General features: G+C 34.5%; 2 protein-coding genes across 2 annotated transcripts in view; one reads left to right on the top strand and one right to left on the bottom strand.

The window, feature by feature from the left end:
* The window catches only part of LOC109349736 (ubiquitin fusion degradation protein 1 homolog), a 6,386-nt gene extending 4,893 nt beyond the window's left edge, over positions 1-1,493 (top strand). The window contains exons 9-10 of the mRNA XM_019590670.1: positions 543-790; positions 1,192-1,493. Coding sequence (XP_019446215.1) covers positions 543-790; positions 1,192-1,284 — 341 coding nt within the window. The 3' untranslated portion in view covers positions 1,285-1,493. The remainder of the gene's footprint in view (positions 1-542; positions 791-1,191) is intronic.
* LOC109349735 (nuclear pore complex protein NUP155-like) lies at positions 2,831-13,192 on the bottom strand. The gene is made up of 13 exons (XM_019590669.1): positions 12,736-13,192; positions 12,007-12,176; positions 11,773-11,899; positions 10,003-10,265; positions 7,843-9,487; positions 7,546-7,758; positions 7,155-7,402; positions 6,656-7,070; positions 6,256-6,446; positions 5,283-5,637; positions 4,337-4,555; positions 3,816-4,141; positions 2,831-3,246 (listed from the first exon to the last, which is right to left on the bottom strand). The coding sequence occupies exons 1-13, from the start codon at positions 12,892-12,894 to the stop codon at positions 3,129-3,131; spliced, it is 4,449 nt and encodes a 1,482-aa protein (XP_019446214.1). The 5' UTR covers positions 12,895-13,192; the 3' UTR covers positions 2,831-3,128.

Raw genomic sequence — 18,754 nt, 5'->3', positions numbered from 1 at the left:
TCAGTTATTCCACGTTTACAAAATGTCCAAAAACTCCCCTCTTACAAGCTTCCCCTTCTCTATTTATACAAATAATACTCTAGTCTAACTAACTAATAAGGATATTCTAGGAATTCCCTCTTTATTGAATTCAAACAACTCCTAACAACTAACCTCTTTTCTACTACCCTATGCCAACCCTATCAGTAAATGATTGTTGTTAGTGACTATTGATTCATGTCTCTATGGAGTTGATTATTTTAGCTGGCCTTTTTTTATTGTGAATTGTTAAATCATCAAGAAATGTGAAGGTTATGCTTGTTTTGTGGCAAAAGAAATATGTAATTTTGAAATATGGGCAGAGTGGAATGTAAAAAAAAAGTATTTGTCAATAAGTATCATTTGGTTATTCAACTTCTTCTGAGACTTGAAAATTTTGTGGTAACAATGTGTTATTGAAGTTGTAAGGTTGTGTTTACATTGCAGTGAGACCCCTGAAGTCCATGTTATTAGTGCTTTTTTCTGTTATGCAGACTTAACGACTCTTTTGTTCTTCCTTACAGTTGAGACCCCTGCTGAACCTGAACCCAAGTTCAACCCTTTCACTGGAACTGGGAGACGCTTGGATGGAAAACCTTTGAGCTATCAGCCTCCTCCAGTTTCCAATTCAGGGTCTAAGGACAAGAAACCTGATGCTCAAAATGTCAATTCACAGTCATCTGCAGCTTCTAGCTCACAGAGTAATGCTCAGCAATCTCAGGGCAAGCTCGTGTTTGGGTCAAATGCAAACCGCACTAAGGAGACCGGAAAGGTAACTCTGTTGCTGCTTGCTAATATTTCAAATCAATATGCTATTTGTTACCTCCCCATTCCCCCAATTCTTTAGGTATCGTTTGGTATATGCCATGATGTTGAGCACGATCTTAGGAATGTGATCATGCGATGTCTAGGAATATAATGTCCAGGAATGTAAAAACATAACTACCTAGAAGGGTGGTAATCCAAATTTGTACTTTCTTCAAAAGTGAGATCCTAGAAATATTACATTCCCATTTGCTTGAGTATTTTTTCCCTTTCTAATCATCTACTTACGCGAGTCATATAGCCATGTGTGTCAAGGTATGGAAAAACATATGTTGATCCAAACACCACTTTTGATGGGTGTAATTTACTAATGGATGGACTGCTAAGTTGTACCTCTTGACTTTGCAGGCAAAAGAGTCGAAACCAGAGCCACCTAAAGAAGAGAAAGAAGAACCTAAATTCCAGCCTTTCACAGGGAAGAAGTATTCTTTAAGGGGTTGATTAATATCTCTATTATTTTATTGTAGTATTACTCTATAAGACTATAAGCAAAAGATAGACGCAACAAAATACTTATAAGTTACCCCTTAATTTACCTGTGAATGAAATTCTTGAAAAGGTTTTCAATCTTGCCTTGAAGGCAACGACATATGAAAGCGTTAAAACACTTCAAAGGTATATTATGGAGATGCAAATTTCAATTGACGCGCGCTTTATCCCTTATTTTCTCCATCTCCTGCTCTCTTTCTTTGCCTCTCTTTGTAAAAGTATTCAAGGTCTTCTATAAGTCTCTTATTGGGAGAACAAATGCTTTCATTCTCTACTTCCATGAGTTCAGTAGATCCTTGAGTTAATTCTTCATTGAAGCATGGATTCATAAGCATTTTCCATGTGTTACAACAATATATAAGAACAAGACATTATATTATGTGATTGCCACAACGTGAAATTAGCATCACTTGTTCCATATCCCCTCAATTTCATTGGTTCAGAGACACTCCGGAACTAAAGTTTCACAATTTCATCTTTTTCACAATTCTTTCTCATCTGGGTTGTTTTGTTTTGTTGTACAAGAATGTTTCACACAAAAAAGGATGATCTGAAACTGTGAAAATAGTGTAAGATGTTGGAGTTCAAGGCTGAGGTTCATAACACCAATCAATATTCTCTACGGTTCTATCTATAGCCCTTGATGGATTGAAGCAACTAGTGGATCAGTTGAAAAAGGATTCATCAACATTGGTTTGCTAAGCTATACAACTATGGACATTAATAGTTTAATACTATCAATAAGAATCATGAAACAGCCTTGGGTTCAGCTTGTGACATCAAGGAAGCACTTTCAGAGTATAGTGCTAAGCATGCCAGGCGTGTTGGCAAAGCAGATATGGCCGTGGAACTAAAAAAAACTGAGCGATATAAAGCATGAGGTGCAATCACAACTTGTACAAAAGGAAAAAACTTACCAAGTTACGGATGCGATTTGAACCACAGCAACTACAAGAGAAATGAAAAGGGTTGTAGAATTCAAGAGGATGAAAACTTTGAAACCAACAAGACCAGACATATTAGACTGTCCTGTCTCTGGTCCTATCATTATATATTGACAAGGCAAATTGAATATAGCTATTTAGACAATTTGCAAGTGGTGTAGTTCCGTAGTGGTTTTTCTTTATCTTTAAAGAAATGAAGCCATAACAAACCTGAGAGTTTGGAATAGGAAAATGCTTTATCCACATTTTTTAGATGTAGAGGTGATATAGAAAAGAGAGATAAATAAGACATGATTAATGATGTGATAGACAAGAGAGATAAAAATGTGAAGTATAAACATAAATGAAAGAAAGCAAGCATAGAAGCATCATTTTTTTGAAATAATTTATACTTTTCTTACATCTTAAACAAATTAGTGAATTACACTGCTAGAATCATGACAGCATCAAGTATCAACTACTATCGGTAGCAGTATGAAGTTTGATATTTGTTGGCATTAACACATGTTTGAATCAATCTTCAAATTTGAAATAAAAATAAAGCTAAACAAAAGTAGCATATAAATTTTCCACTATTAATTAATATATTGGAGTATGGAGTTAATTCTAACACCGGTAGAGAACTGCATCACAGCTTGGCTAATACTCTTCTAAATGGCCAACCAAGCAGCTTACAAAATCAGGCTAAATATAGACCAGGAAATATGATATTCTTAATTTTTACACGACTGGTTTAAGAAATGAAAAGAAAAAATGGAGAAGCAAATCCAATATGAAAAATAAGAAACTTCTTATTTGAAAATAATTATTTGACAACAACCATTGATACAACACTACATATTGGAACAGAGATCAAAATCGATCAAATGAATGAGGACTTATAAGGGACTGTTCTAGTTCTTTAAAGCCTCGGTAGACAACTTCAGTTTGGTTCTGTGGAAGGGCTAACCTCCGTATCTCAGTCATATACCTGAATGTAAAAGTCAATCAGATCAAAACTTCACATGGACATAAACAAAAGGAGATAAAAACAGATACATAAAAAACACAGAAGTTGTTGTTGGCTAGGTAGGGTCGGCAACATAAATCAAACAATGTCATAATATTATTATATACTATAGAGTATAGACAAACCATTGAGCTCTAAATGCTTCTAAACATTTTTTTCTTGGTGACTATGCCTCCAATGCAATGATTACCTTCATCTGATCTACACTCCCTAGAGAGGGCTTTTACAAGGCTTCTCCACACAACCTAAAACAACATTCTGCCATCTTTTCTACAATATATGCTACCTCAACTTTCTCCTTAATGTATTTATTCATAATCTATCTTGCCTAGTATATTTACTCATCAAATGCAACATTCTCTATATGTTAAGCTTATTTTTCATTGATTTTTACCAACCAACACAACGTTGTATTGGGATGAAGGAACGGAAGCAAAAGGCTAGTACCTTTTTGCAATTGGAAAATATGATGCCCGAAAGAAACATTAAACGGAAAACAAGATGAATGGATAAAAGTATAGAGAACAAACCTGTTTGCTGAACTTGTGATCTTATCCCGAACTCCTTGGCTAGCAACTGTTCGTTCAAATGAGAATCCTCCCCTAAGTGCTAGGGGAGAACCAGTGGTACTAGTAGCTATCCTCTGTGAATACACAGACATGGCCCACTCACGAAGTATCACAAGGACTGATCTCAGAATTCGTAATCTAAGAATTGGTGAAGACAAAATAGTCCCACTTGACAAAAGTTGATCGTATGTGTTCAATACAGGTTCAGCTGCACCCTTGCAAGCACCAAGAAGGGCTCTTGCAACATCTTCATCTCCAACTATTTCAACACCTGAATTTAACCTCTCCTACAGAAAAACAAGAACTGTTATCTAAGATAGAAGTATAATGTATATACAGTTCATAAGACCTGTAACTCCAACAAATCCTGCTTGCCTAAAATGAGGGTGTTCTAGAGAAAAAAGGAGGAGACAGAATAATTACAAATTATCATCTACAGTCAAACCAACTCAGTAAGTTGTAAACAAACTTAGAATACATACCAGTCCAGCCTTCTCCAGGTGAAGACAAATAGTGTCAAATGGTAAAGCAGCCCCATCACCCGGATAAATGCGGGGGCCGACCCTCTTCAATACTGAGCAAGCTTCAGCAATGCCACCTCTTGAAATAGCTTGATCAATAAGTCTAGCCCATGTCTCTCTGACGATGTTGCTGTCAGCACCACCGGAATAATTCGCAAAGTACAGCATTTCCAGGCATATCTAAAAAAATAGGAAGGATGAATGAACTGTTAACAGGAGATTATATAAAGTTCTTGAATTTGACACAGTTATGACAATCTTTTCAACAAGAATAACACTTAACTCCAAAATCCAAACTATTAACAGTCGCACAAGCAACTAAATCTACAGTACTTCATTTGTTTTGACAAGAAAGGAAAGAGAGGAATTGACAGAAGAGAAAATTGGGGCACTGCATCTAATTTTGTATCATTGGAAGAAAAAGAGGTGATACATCACTGTGATATATTCATGCTTTGATGTTTAAAAAATAAATTAATAAACAAATAGAAGAAAATCAAAGGAAAACAGGAATGAAAAACTACTATTAATAAATTGTACAATTGCATATGCATAGAATGGATAGTAATACAATTTTGAACATTTAAATAATCAAATGATGAAATGATGAAGAGGATCTCAAATCTACCATATTCCTCTCTTCAAATATGAGCCAAACAATGCAGGGAACTTAAATCATTGGTCTGATCATTTCCCCTCCTTCAGAATGACTTCAATAAAACAATGCATGAAAGTAAATTCATCAGACATGTGCACTAAAGCTAAAAGAGCTTAGCACATTATCAAGCCCTTAAAATTGTTGAACTTGTGTGAAACTAACAAATAATGTGAACAACCAGAAGAGAAAATCTGAAGTTGTGTAAATATAAGTAAAAGCATGTAAACAACTAAAAAGGAGAGAACATACCTCCCAGAGCTCAAAGGGAACAGCGTATTCATTATATAACTGTGTTATGCTTTTTACATCTGATGATAGCTCTTTGGACTTCTCACGTGTTGCATTTGCAAAATCAGTATTACTAGAACTGTCCTCGGGAACTAAACCATTTTCAACGGTATCAGACATGGTAGATAAAACCTCAGACCTCAAAGCCATAGCCTCCAATTCCTCTTTGAGTTTTATCTGAAATTGAAGAACAGCAAGCTTCCCTTCAAGCAAGTCTAGGAATCCACTATCAGTGGAACTCCGACCAGAACCTACCAACCCATCACTATCAGTTGCATTTTTTGCCTGTATTACTGCATTACTTAGGTATTGACACCTGAATTTAAAAAACAAGTAACACTATTAGAATATATCCAAGCAAGCAATTCAAAACAATTCTAGTTATCCTAATAGAGTCTACACGAACAATGTTGGAGGTCTTAACTGGAAAAAAAAATGAAAAGATTGAATGCAAGTAAAATGCAGTCTCTTGCACAAGAACAGGTACAGCCTTAGAACCTAACTGAGGTTATATCGTCGAAAACAAAAACAAAAAAAAGAAGCAGATTTTACTTGAGTGAATCAGGAACCAATTTCCGTGCTTTTATACAGTCAGATCAAGTGTCAGCTTTAGGAATTTTCACTATTGTTGATAAAAGTACAGCTAAATAAATTTAGAAGTGGATTCAGAAGTGCCTTTGTTTTCAATTTCATTTTCAGGGAATGCATTTTGAAATATTAGTTTTAAACACAGTACCATTCTCTGTCTGGCAGCAAGTTCAATACAGACATCAAAGGTAAGCTCCAACTAGAGATAAGGGTTTACTAAATTTGGTCTATCCCAACCAGGTTTGCAGCAATATAGCAAACAAAACTACTCAAAAGGGCAGAAGATTTGAAGGAAAAGTAAAAGAAAGTAGATAATAAAGACAATAAAATTAAGAAACTGATTAACCTTTGTTCCAGTTTAGGAGCTCCAGAAATAGAACGCCTTTCAGCTAGCCTTAGCAATGCATGAGCAGCAAGCATATGTTGCCGCTTCAAGACATAATAACGTGCCAAAAGTTCATAGTACTTGACTTCATTAGATGTCATAGGTGCTCCTGATTGACCCAGTGGAGAAGTTGTTGCAGTCACAGCACGAACCTAGTAGACCAAGGAAAAACAAAAGGAGACCATGAAGATAATTAGAAAAACACAATTCTTAAGAAAGGTTATAAATCATATGGTGAGGGTGCAGCTTCTTCATGCAGAACATTTGCAATCAATATTTTAATACACAATATTAATGGCCTCCAACCAAGTGCACACCAAACAATAAACAAATGGTGGGAGAGAGAAAGGCAATAAGCAACCTCATGTATGGGTCTATGTCCAGCACTTTGCAAGAAGGGCAACAGATCAGGACCTCCATACTCTAACAATTCATTCTCAAGACCTAAATCAATCATAGCCTGGTAAAGATACTCATGGAAAATTCTGTCAGGAGATTGAACACCAAGCTGAACAATTTGGCATATATATTGTTTCCTTGAGGCTGGATCAAGAACAGATTCTGAAGCAGCCGATCTGATGGGAGTGCCAAATTCCCTTTCTGTTGTGTCACCTTTCAGAGACCGCAAAGCCCTGATAATTATCTCATAACACTGTTCACGATGAGCAAGTGCTTGTTCCCTGACGGTTGCATCAATTTCATCATTATAAGCATCACCTGCAGGGTCGAGAGCCTGTGCCTTTTGAAGAGGTAATCGCACTACAGCTTCATAAAATCTGCAGTTGGCAAGTATACTTGAGTTTCATACTGAACACTCTCCAATCATAGGCCATGAAAATGGATGGGGCGAGAAAAAATACCTTAAATCCTCAAAACGTTTGCAAACAGTTCGTAAGTCTGTAGACTCTGGAACTTTACTTAAGGAATTAAATGCTTCCCTTGCAAGATTCTCCTTTTCCTCAGCATCTATAGTCACAGCTGCTCTCTCCAGAGCTTCCACAGCTAAGAAGAACTTGTAATCAGACTCCTTATAGTAGCTTGGACAACCCTCTCTTAATCTCCTACTAATATCATCTACAGTCCCCCGGCCATCTGGACCAGTATAATACTGGTGCATTATATGATAATACACAAAAGTCAGAATTATAGAAGGGGGATACAGAAGTTCATTTAAGAAAAAGAAAGAAATCTCGATTAATGTATAAAATTTTCACAGATGAAGTTTCCTTCATAGCCTCCCTAAACCTTTACCTCCATTAGAGAAGATATAAGTCTTGTTGCAAGATGATCACCATCCTCAGAACAAACTAGTTGATGAAATGTTAACTGAACTAATGCTTGCTGAAGGTTAGCATCAAAACCCTGAATCAACCGAGTAACATGATGCTGCGAAAGAAGTTGAAGCAAAAACAGGGCTTCACTGGATCTAAGAAGTAACTGCCTAATGCATTCCATTGCCCTCACCTGTATCAATAAACCTAGTGAGAAACTAAACTAATACATTCAAAGAATATCAAAACATCTATGCAAAAATTAAGGTAAGCCCACCTCCATGGCAGCTAATTCTGCAGGACTATATGGCAACCTTTGCCTTTTATTAGTTTGTCCGCTCCCGTTGGACTCCAAATTTCTGGAATACGAACCAAATAAGTTTCTTACCATATTTCGATCACCAGCACCTAATGCTGAACCACTGCCATATAGAATGGAACCACTCACATCTCCAAGACCTGCTACACAGCCATAAAGCCCCCTCCTCTGGTTCCTTCTAGATCTTAAGAATTTCTCTAAAGAACGGATTTTGTGTTCAAGGACTTGCATGGCCCCAACGGAGAGTCTGCATACAACTACTCCATTTTCAGATAAGGTGCCTGAAGGACCGCCTTTTACAACCACCACAGGAAGTTCCCATAGAGGGAAAAGCAATCTAGATGAACACAAACAGAGCCCTTCATGTGCACCTGAAAAAACAGGCTCAGCCTCCTGAACAACCTGGCCCATGCTAAATCCACCAGCAGCAGTTCTTGTGTTTGATAATGCACTACTGCCTTCAAGTTGTGGCATCCCAACAACTCGTGGATCCTCAAAAGCTTCAGCTGCCTTCTCAGAAATAACATTGCTAATAAGGTTTTCAGAATGTGCTATTCTTGCAGCTAGCATAAGGCACATTGCAGCTGCCTCACCAGCACCAAAACGATTGAAGAAATCTTCTAAAACTGATCTTGGAGAGTTTGACTCTAACAGCCGCCTTAGAATGTCCAGTGGCCTGTTAAAAACAATTTCCATCATGCCCATTGTGCTAAAGATGATAATCCTCCTCCTTGGTAATATATGTTGGGTTGAGAGGTCTCCCCTTGCCCAAAGCTTCCCGGATGCCCTTTCACACGATTCCATTGAGTTCTCATAACCACTAAACTCAATTTCTGAATACAGAGACTGCACAGTGGCTGTGGCATCTGGAAAAGGTAAAACATCTGCCACAGAAAGCATTCGGCCTTCAACTGGTAAAGAAGATACAGATTCTCGTAATGCCCGGGTACTCCTCGTACTTGTGCCTAGATTACCTGATGGCAATGACTGTGTGCTTGAATCCCTGTTCAAAACAAGTATTGAAGGCATGTTTGGAGGTGATGCATCAGAAAGGATAAGAGTTCCAGCAGAATAATAGGCTGCCTCAACTTTCAGCGAGAGATCCTCATTCTGAGGTCTACCAGCAAGAGCCATGGCTCCTAAGGTATGACCACCACTAACACCCCAAGGAGGAGCAGGCCTAGTTGTGACAACCTTTAAACAGCTAGGCTTGTGATGGTTACTGTTGAACCCAGTCAAGCTTCCACTAGAAGGGGAGGTAGATAGGTACATCCTTCTGCCATCAGATAAAACAGCAACAAGATGTAGCCATTTCGATTCAAGGGAAGATATGGGTGATATGCAAACAATAGATGGCTTTGAAGATCGACTTGAGCCTCTTGGTCCTGCCAACTGCCTACCTCCGTAATGGGCATCCTTCTGATTCACAAGATTCCTTTCTTCAGCCACCTTCTTTAATGGGCCATCACCATTTGATCCAAGAACATAAGCCTGAAGCTTCATCTCTTCAGTTCGTGCATACAATATTTGTCTCTCATTGTCAAAAACCATTTCAACAATTGGGTCAACAGTTGAAAAATTGAACACATTTGGTATAATCCATCTGAAAATAACAACATCAAGTTACTACAGAATTAGGAAACAAATGTTTAGCTGGAAAAAACTTTATATACCAATTACAAATTCCATATGCAATTCTAATATAAAAATGAATGACAAAATACAGAATACGCAATTTGGTTCCTTATCCTTATTTTTTACAACTTGGTCCCCTAGCCTTAATTTTTCTTTCAATTCGATCTCGCACCACTATAACATAAGTGATGACATGCCACTCACTGGTTGTGCCGTGTCATATTCATGTCATCACCACAGCAATATTGTTATAGACATATTACCACTTGTGTCAGTGTTTGCAACAGAACTGTGATAAAGGAACACATTGGTAGACAATTTGGAAGATAGGGACCAAACTGGAAACAATGACAGATAAGGGAGCAAATTAAAAAATAAAGGCAAGGGACCAAAATGCATATTTCCCCAAAAAGAATTAATTCAAAATCAAGTAGCAAAGTTAGTGACTTGTAAACAACTTGAAGGTTAAAAACAACAAAGTACCTTGAAATTACGCTTCCTAAACCAGCAGTGATACATATTTTTCTGCACCGCTTTTGCCACCCAGATCCAGTCGAATAGATAAGTTCATAAATGTGGCTATCACGGCCAGCAAGGAAAATACGGCCCTTGTCAGTACATGCTACACAAGTCATCGTAACACCGTCAGATGGTACGGTATACTCTGGCAATGGCTGTAATGAAACTTCTGCAAACGGATCTGAGCCATCTGCTCCCCCGGAGCAGCACACTCCTACTAAGGTCAACTGATAAAAAGAAAGTTGTAAGAAACAAAACCACCCCACACAGGGAGATGGACAGAACATACTGCCTAGGTCCATAGGAACATTCATAAAAAACATTTTTACTGATGAATGAAAAGATCTTATAACATATTCTCATACAAAACGTAGCAGAATATATACAATATCTAACAAAAGCATTGCATTAAAGTATATAAACATTTTTTGCAAAATAATTATGTTTTAATAACACCAATAATGAGAACATCTCATTTTATACCTAACTTAAAATTAGGCATGGTGCCACAACAACCAAACAGACATTTAGTTTGGTGTTTCTTTAATAGTAGATAAATTCAGAAAATATTCTTTATGATATTCATTCTGCTTTTGGAATTCTTTTAAGGGGATTCCACTCATAGTTGTACAACAGAATTCAAGGATCTTGTGGCATTGATGATAGTTGTTTTCTTCTTCCACTTATCCTCCATTGGATATTTTTTAATATCCTAAATATGTCCTTCTCTTTCTCCTACTTTAGTAATACATTTCATTAGTCATTTAGTGGAAAAATTCTGTCATTGTTGGTAATGAATTATCAAAGGAAAACTTAACTAACAGTAGTTTAGCTGGCATGCCTGAAGTAACCCTTCAAGTTCCGAGGACAATAGTAACTTGAAGTCCTTAATGTGAGCAACATGACAGACTTTTTGAATCTGTACTCCTAAAAGAGGACATTGAAAGTTTGAAACAACAGAACCTTCTCATAGAACAATATAAACTCTCCAGGACATCATCTCAAACAAGATCAAATATATTGCTGCAACCTTTTCCCATACCATTACTGAAACTGAACTCTTTCAATGCCCTTTCTACTCTTAAATAAGAATTCCTCAATCAGTGAGTAATTTCCCCGTGATAGCAACATATCAATGGAAGTGAAGCCCCAATATGATCCTAGATTGAAAATGACACCTCTCATGCACAGAATCCTTACATGTAAAAAAATTCTATCTTTTTACTGATAAATTACAGAACAGAGTACCAAAACCACCGCATTAACTGAGACGAAAATATAATTTCTCCAACCATTCATCAATAGTGACTGCAACTACAAATAAAGACGAAAATAACCTAAAGGCTAACTGGAAAACCAATGTACATATGATCTTTATCAACACTAGTTGGAGAACTTTTGGAAGGCAGTTATTTTTGCTTGATCGCCAGCAAGGCAAGGTACTTGTCAACCACATATAGTGAGAGCCAACAAAAAGAAGTTGAAGTATTTATTTAACAATTAAGAAACACTCGATTAACAGACTTAATTAAAGGAAGAAGATATCAATCTTGAAAGAACAGCATTCAAATTCAAGTAAAAAATAATTGCTAGTATGAATAGCAACCCTACACATAGGATGTTGCTCAGGCACCAAATAAAAACTTAAGCATATAACAAAATGAACTAGTACAGATGCGCAATATTTTACTATACAAGTCAGTGGAAGAGAGCTAAAAATAAAATCGTTAGTACCTCCACAGGCGTCGCTAAAATCAAAAGGTATTGGATAGCTTCAACAAAAACACCATGTTTTGATTTTGCAAGACCAACAGCACAAATAGCTTGTTCCTCCCCACTATATTCAGGACATTGGCCATCCCTAAGGAAACAGCAATGTTAGATTACAAGTAAGCAACACAGCACATATAAATATCTGTATTTAAACCAGGTGGGTTTGAACCTGTCTTTATGGTACTTAGTACTTACCACTTATCAAAACGCCAAATAAACAAGGAATTATCTACAGATGCCCATGCCCTGCGAATTTCGGGAAATATTCCACAAAAAGCAGTTCCTTCCCCACCGGCTGCATTGTATCTTTCGATGAGTACAGGAGGCAACTCCCAGGTATTTGCAACCTCCACTGAAGGGGGCCACTGGAACCAATTCAAATAACACAATAAGTTGGAGAAAGAGGGTAAAACTGAACCCCCAACCCGAACAATTACTTGTGTTCATTAAGAGCCATGCTCTATACCCAAAATGCACATCCACATTGTCATTATGATAGTATACCCAAATGCCTGAACTCCCCCACATGAATATGACTTAGGGTGTTTATTGGTAAACAACTTAATAAAATGTTCATTCAATAAGCTTTTTAAAATTAAAAATAAGGTTAGAAAAACTTATTTTCATAAGCTTCTCCGATAACCTTAATGAAATAAGCTAAAACAAACATATAGGAAATCCATAAGCTATTTTCACATAAAATCAGTTTCGTAAGCCGAGCTTTTCATAAGCTCTTGCAAACACGGACGTATTCACATAAAATTAAAACACGCAAATAACAAGAGAGAAAGCACATTGTCATCATAATAGTATACCTAAATGCATGTACAATACATATGAATATACCTATTCGCATAAAACTGAAAACAGTTGAATAAGAGAAATAATCGGAAACCCTAAAAAGATTGAAACGGATAAATGTACCTCTCTGGGGTTAGTGGAATAAGGGTGAGTGGCATATCTAGAAGCTTCTAGAGATTCTTCAAGGTCAAGATGAGATGAAAGTTCACGAGCAATGCGATCACTGACAACAAGACCAGCATTGGTGACGTCACGCATCACAATCTCTTCTTCCCACGACATCGCTTAGTACTTATAATTAGAAGAAGCTGAATTGAAAGTGATTTTGAAGAAGCTGAATTGAAAGTGATTTTGAAGAAGCTGAAATGAAAATTAAAATTGAAGAAGCTGAAAATTGGAAGTGGAATTTGAAATTCGCGGAAGAGAGTGGAGAAATTGAGAAGGGTAGGAGTGTGTGAGAATGTAGGGTTTTGATGAGGAGGAGGGTTTCGTAATTTGTTAGTGGCGGGCAATTAAAGCTGTTTTGTGATTTTATACAAATTAAATTAAATAAAATTTACGGAATAAGACCGTGTTTGGTTCAGCTTTTACAAATTTGCCACAGCTTTGGTTTGAGTTTGTCTTATAGTTATAATAACGTTTCAGATTCGTTGACCGGTGAGTTTGCCTTATACTATGTTTAGTTTGTGAGAGAAAATAAGACGAAAGAAAACCTAAGCAATAAAAGTGGGAGTAAAGAAAAAAAAAGTAGAAAGTATAATGGTTTTTTAATTGTTTGATATGAATGAAAAAGAAAGAAGAGAGAGAGAAAATAAAATATAAGATAAGACAAAATGACATAAGTACCCATAATTAAAGAAATACAAATATTAGCATTCAAACATTTACTTTTATTTTAGAATTAAATATTGCTATAAATAATGATGTATAAAAAATCTATTATATTATAATTAATTAAATAAAATATTATTTATACAAATTTCAAGTTCAATCAATCTTTGTGTTTATTTACTCCACACCATAGTATATCATCCATATTTTTTTATGGGTAAGATTGTATTTCTATATTGATTGTTGGTTTCTCATCATTTTCTCTCCATGATGGAATGGAAAAGTTTTTGGTGGGGTCACATAATATTTTTATTTCCTTCGTACTTTTCTTTGTAAACCAAATTAGGGAAAATATATAAATTCATTCACTTTCTTTCCTCTCCTTTTCTTTCCTTCACTTTTCAACTCTATCAGAAGTTCATTGAAGGATTTTCAAAGTTGGCGTTGTCACTGACCACGTTAACAAAGAAGGACAAGGCTTTCGTCTGGACGGCAAAGTGTAAGGAAAATTTCAAGAATTTAAGAAAAGATTGACTACAACACCTGTGTTGATTCTACGAGACCCGAAGGAGAACTACAACATGTATTGTGACGAGTCTAAACAGGGCATAGGTTGCGTGTTGATGCAACAACAAAAAGTGGTAGCTTATGCTTCAAGACAACTAAAGACACATGAGCAGAATTATCCGACGCACGACTTGGAGTTGGCTGCAATCATATTTGCTCTCAAAATTTGGAGGCATCATCTTTATAGTGTAATATTTAAAGTCTTCAGTGATCACAAAAGTTTGAAGAATCTGTTTGATCAAAAGGAGTTGAACATGAGGCAGAGAAGGTGGATTGAATTCCTCAAGGATTACGACTTTGATCTCCAGTACCACCCTGGGAAAGCTAACATGGTGGCTGATACCTTAAATATAAAATCCCTACATATATCGACCATGATGGTCAGAGAGATGGAATTGATTGAAGATTTCAGGAATTTAAGCCTCGCAATACAAGTAAAACCTAAGAGTTTGACTTTAGGTATGCTTACAGTAACAAATGAATTTCTGGAACAACTAAAGGGTTTGCAAAGTTTCGATCTAGAATTACAAGATAAGAGAACCTTGTTGGATGAAGGGAGAGCCCCGAATTTTCAAGAAGGAACCGATGTAGTGCTAAGATGCAAGAACTGAGTCTGTGTGCCAAGAGACCCCGATTTAAAAATGGCAATCTTGGACGAAGCCCATAAGAGCAAACTAAGTATTCATCCTAGAGCTACCAAGTCAAGATTTGAAGAAGATGTTCTAGTGGTTTGGTATGAAGAAAGAAGTAGCATAGTATGTCTCGCGCTGCTACATGTCAGAAGGTAAAGATTGAGCACAAGCGACCCAGATGGGAACTTCAACCTTTGGATATTCCCGTGCGGAAATGGGATAGCATCGCAATGGATTTTGTGAGCGGATTTCCTCGAACTCCGAAAGGTTATGACGCAGTTTGGGTGATAGTGAATCGTTTGATGAAGACAACTCATTTTCTACCAATCAATATGAAATACTCATTGGAAAGGCTAGTGGATTTGTACATCAAAGAGATTGTCCGATTACATGGTATTCCTATGAATATCATCTCGGATAGAGACCCACGTTTCACTTCAAAATTGTGGAATGGTTTACAAACAACCTTGGGTACCAAACTAAGTATGAGTTCAACATACCACCCGCAGACGGATGGCCAATCTGAACGGACTATCCAATCTTTGTAAGACCTACTGAGAGCATGTGTGTTGGAACACTCTGGAAGTTAGACGAACTACTTACATTTGATAGAGTTCACCTACAACAACAGTTTCTATTCGAGTATCGGCATGACGCCGTATGAAGCTCTTTACGGTAGAAAATATAGAATACTATTATGCTGGTTTGAAGCATAGGAGAATCTAATACTAAGACCCGATGTGGTTCGGCAAACGACGGAAAAGATTAGAATGATAATCGAGAACATGAAGATAGCTCAGAGTAGGTAGAAGAGCTATTATGATAAATGAGGAATCCTCTCAGTTTTGAGGAAGAAGATCATGTCTTTATGAAGGTGGTTCCAACGACTGGTATTAGCAGAGTGCTTAAAGTCCATAAGCTTACCCCTAAGTTCATAGGACCATACCAAATCCTTAGAAAAGTTGGATTAGTAGCTTACCAAATAGCCTTGTCATCTCTATTGTCAAACCTACATAATATCAAACCTACCTCTATTAGGTAATGGTTTTTCATTTTCCGCATTGTATGTTACTTAAAGTGATGTTCCGAAAATGAAACGAATATAAGGAAATAAATTTTATTTAGCTTTATTATTCACACAAAAAAATTACCCATTTTTTAGCAAGATTTTTGGAGTAATTTTCGCGGCATTACATACGTCTTCTACTTGTTTTATTTCTTCACGAATTCCATTTTAGTTGCAAATATTATTGAATAACTTTACGTAGTTATTTAATAGACTAAGATAAAATGACTTTGTTGTTACCTAGTTAGTGGAAGCTTGGAAGATGGTTTATTCTCCTTAATATGATAATTATTTAATTTAGCTATTCCCGATGGCTACAATAGTCCAACGTCAAAGTGATTGATGAATTTTTAGACATTGATGGTTGAAAGTAAACTTCAAGAGAGTCGGTTTGTTTATCTTTTTATCAGTGTTATGAGAATCGGACTGGACTTGACAGTTCAACAGGTCTGACCGCTGACCGAGCTTAAAAATAACTTTGATTTGCAGTCTTAACCAAATGATGTTTGAACCGCTTTGAATCGGGGAAATTTCGATATGATTGTGTTAAATTTAGTTCAACCGCATTAACCTGGGAAGTAAACCGGGAGGTTCAATTAAAAAAGATGAAGATATGTTAATTCAATATAATTATACATAATATAAGACTTTACATTTGCACGAAATTATACTTTTCTAGATAAAAATTATTAATTATGTATAAAATAACTCGGTCAAACCATACAATTTAACTGTTTAAACCGATTAAACTTAATATGGGACCTATTCCGTTTAACATCTGGCTCGGTTTTCCCAACATTGCTTTTTATGCATATATAAATGATATAGTTAGTAGTATCATATTAATTAAAAAAATCATCAATAAATTTATAATTTCATTATTATTTGATTCTAAAATAAGATTAGTATACAAATACATATTAAAATTATAGTTTAATGAATCAAAATATAAACAAATTATCAGAAATAATGTAAAACATTAATGAGTATATATTAATCAATAAATATTTCACAAATTTATTAATTTTAATACTTCAAGTTTATATTCTATTTTTGTAACTAGTCCATAAATTCAAACAAAAAATAGAATATCAATTGAACTGAATATTAGTATTCTGAAAATTTATTATTTATAATTATGCAAATTTATATCCGTAATAAGCATTGCTTAAATTAGGGAATTATAATTAAATCAAATTGCTTTAATATTTTGATTGTCACATCTTATTAAAAATAAAAAAACGCCATAAAAAATCATATCACGAAACTAATTGTGAGAACAATTATTTAATTTTTAGATAACATAATAAAAGATATTTAAATGCAATCATGCCTAATAATTTTAGCTTCTCAAGTGTAACTAACAAATGATTAATTATGTATAATGTCATTTTTGTAACTTATTGAAAAAAGTTGAATTTTTATATTTCTTTATGACATTATTATTTAATTATTTATTTATCAATATAATTATAAATATGCATTAAATTTTCCAATGTTAAAGTAACCGTATAATATGCTCAATTAATCACACATGTTATGGAATTCAATGAATCAAAACAAATTACATGTTAATGGTTCCAAATTTAAACAAATTATTGGGAATAATGTAAAACATTATACCGATAATTTCCAATGTTAAAGTAACCATGTAATATGCTTAATTAATCACGCATGTTATGAAATTAATGAATCAAGACAAATTACATGTCAACGGTTCCAAATTTAAACAAATTATGAGTAATAATATTGAAAAACATAAATGAAATTAAATATAAATATATTTCACAAATTTATTATTTATAAATTCAAACAAAGTAGAATATAAATGAAATTAAATATAAATATATTTCGCAAATTTATTATCTACAATTATCCAAATTTATATCCATAATGAGCACTGCTTAAAATTAACAATCATAAATAATTTAATCAAAATATATATCAAATCAATTAATTATTATAATCAAAGGAAATTGATTTAGTATTTTTATTATTACATCCTATTAAAGAGAAATTCAATCCAAAAACACAATAAAAAAATCAAATAACAAAATTAATTATAGAGGACAATTATTTAGTTTTTAGATAACGAAGCAAAATGCATTCAAAAACAATTATATATAATAATTTTGGTTTCTAAAATGTAACTACCAATTGATTAATTTTTTATAATATTATTTTTTAAGTGATCGAAACTATTTACACTTTTCTGTTTGTTTTTGTCATAAAAATTGAATTATTTAATTATTTATTTATCAATATAATTATAACCATGCGTTAAGTTTTCATGGTTAAAATAACCGTGTAATTTGCTCAATTATCACACACATTATGAAATTTAATGAATCAATATAAATTATAGGTTAATGGTTACAAATTATGGGGAATAATGTAAAACATTAATGAGTAAATATTACTCAATTAATATTTTGCAAATTTATTATAATTATGTAAATTTATAACTTATCCAGAAATTCAACAAAATAGAATATAAATTGAGTTAAATATTAATACTCCACAAATTTATTAGTTACAGAATAAAATATAAATGAAATTAAATTGTCTTCACTAGTTATGATAATCACATTTACTATGATTAATTAGATAAAATATAAATGTTCCACAATTAAACATGCCAAATTATTCATGATGAGAATAAATTTTTTTAAAGATTATTCTTACTAATATAAGGTTGACACATTCAGATAGTAAAAAAAATAACTTCGAATGAAAAATGGCAAACACATAATAAAATTAAAGAATTATTCTTCTACATTCAAATAATGAATATAATATCTAATTGTTGAATATGGTTAATTCGTATTTTTTGCTTTTTAAAAATAACCACATACAAAAAAATATTTTAACAAATATCATGTGAGGAAAAAAATAATTAAATTCATTTGTTGTGCAAAGGAGAATAAAATTAAAGATTTTAGCAAGATAAGGACGCAAATACGTAAAATTAACCTATAGAAATGCTTAAAGGGAAAGTCAAACTCCAAATGAAGAGATAGGATGATAAAGGCAAGATAAGATGAGA

This window comes from Lupinus angustifolius, chromosome LG06 (assembly GCF_001865875.1).
Source record: "Lupinus angustifolius cultivar Tanjil chromosome LG06, LupAngTanjil_v1.0, whole genome shotgun sequence".
NCBI classification, from domain to species: Eukaryota; Viridiplantae; Streptophyta; class Magnoliopsida; order Fabales; family Fabaceae; genus Lupinus; species Lupinus angustifolius.
The sequence above is the reverse complement of the archived record's forward strand: the minus strand, read 5'-3'. Positions and strand labels throughout refer to the sequence as shown.

Coding starts and splice junctions, on each gene's coding strand:
- LOC109349735 (XM_019590669.1), bottom strand. CDS start 12,894: ATGTCGTGGGAAGAAGAGATTGTGATGCGTGACGTCACCAATGCTGGT. Junction 11,900..12,006: donor ATTTGGCGTTTTGATAAGTG/GTAAGTACTAAG, acceptor CTGTTTCCTTAG/GGATGGCCAATGTCCTGAAT. Junction 6,447..6,655: donor GACATAGACCCATACATGAG/GTTGCTTATTGC, acceptor TTGGTCTACTAG/GTTCGTGCTGTGACTGCAAC.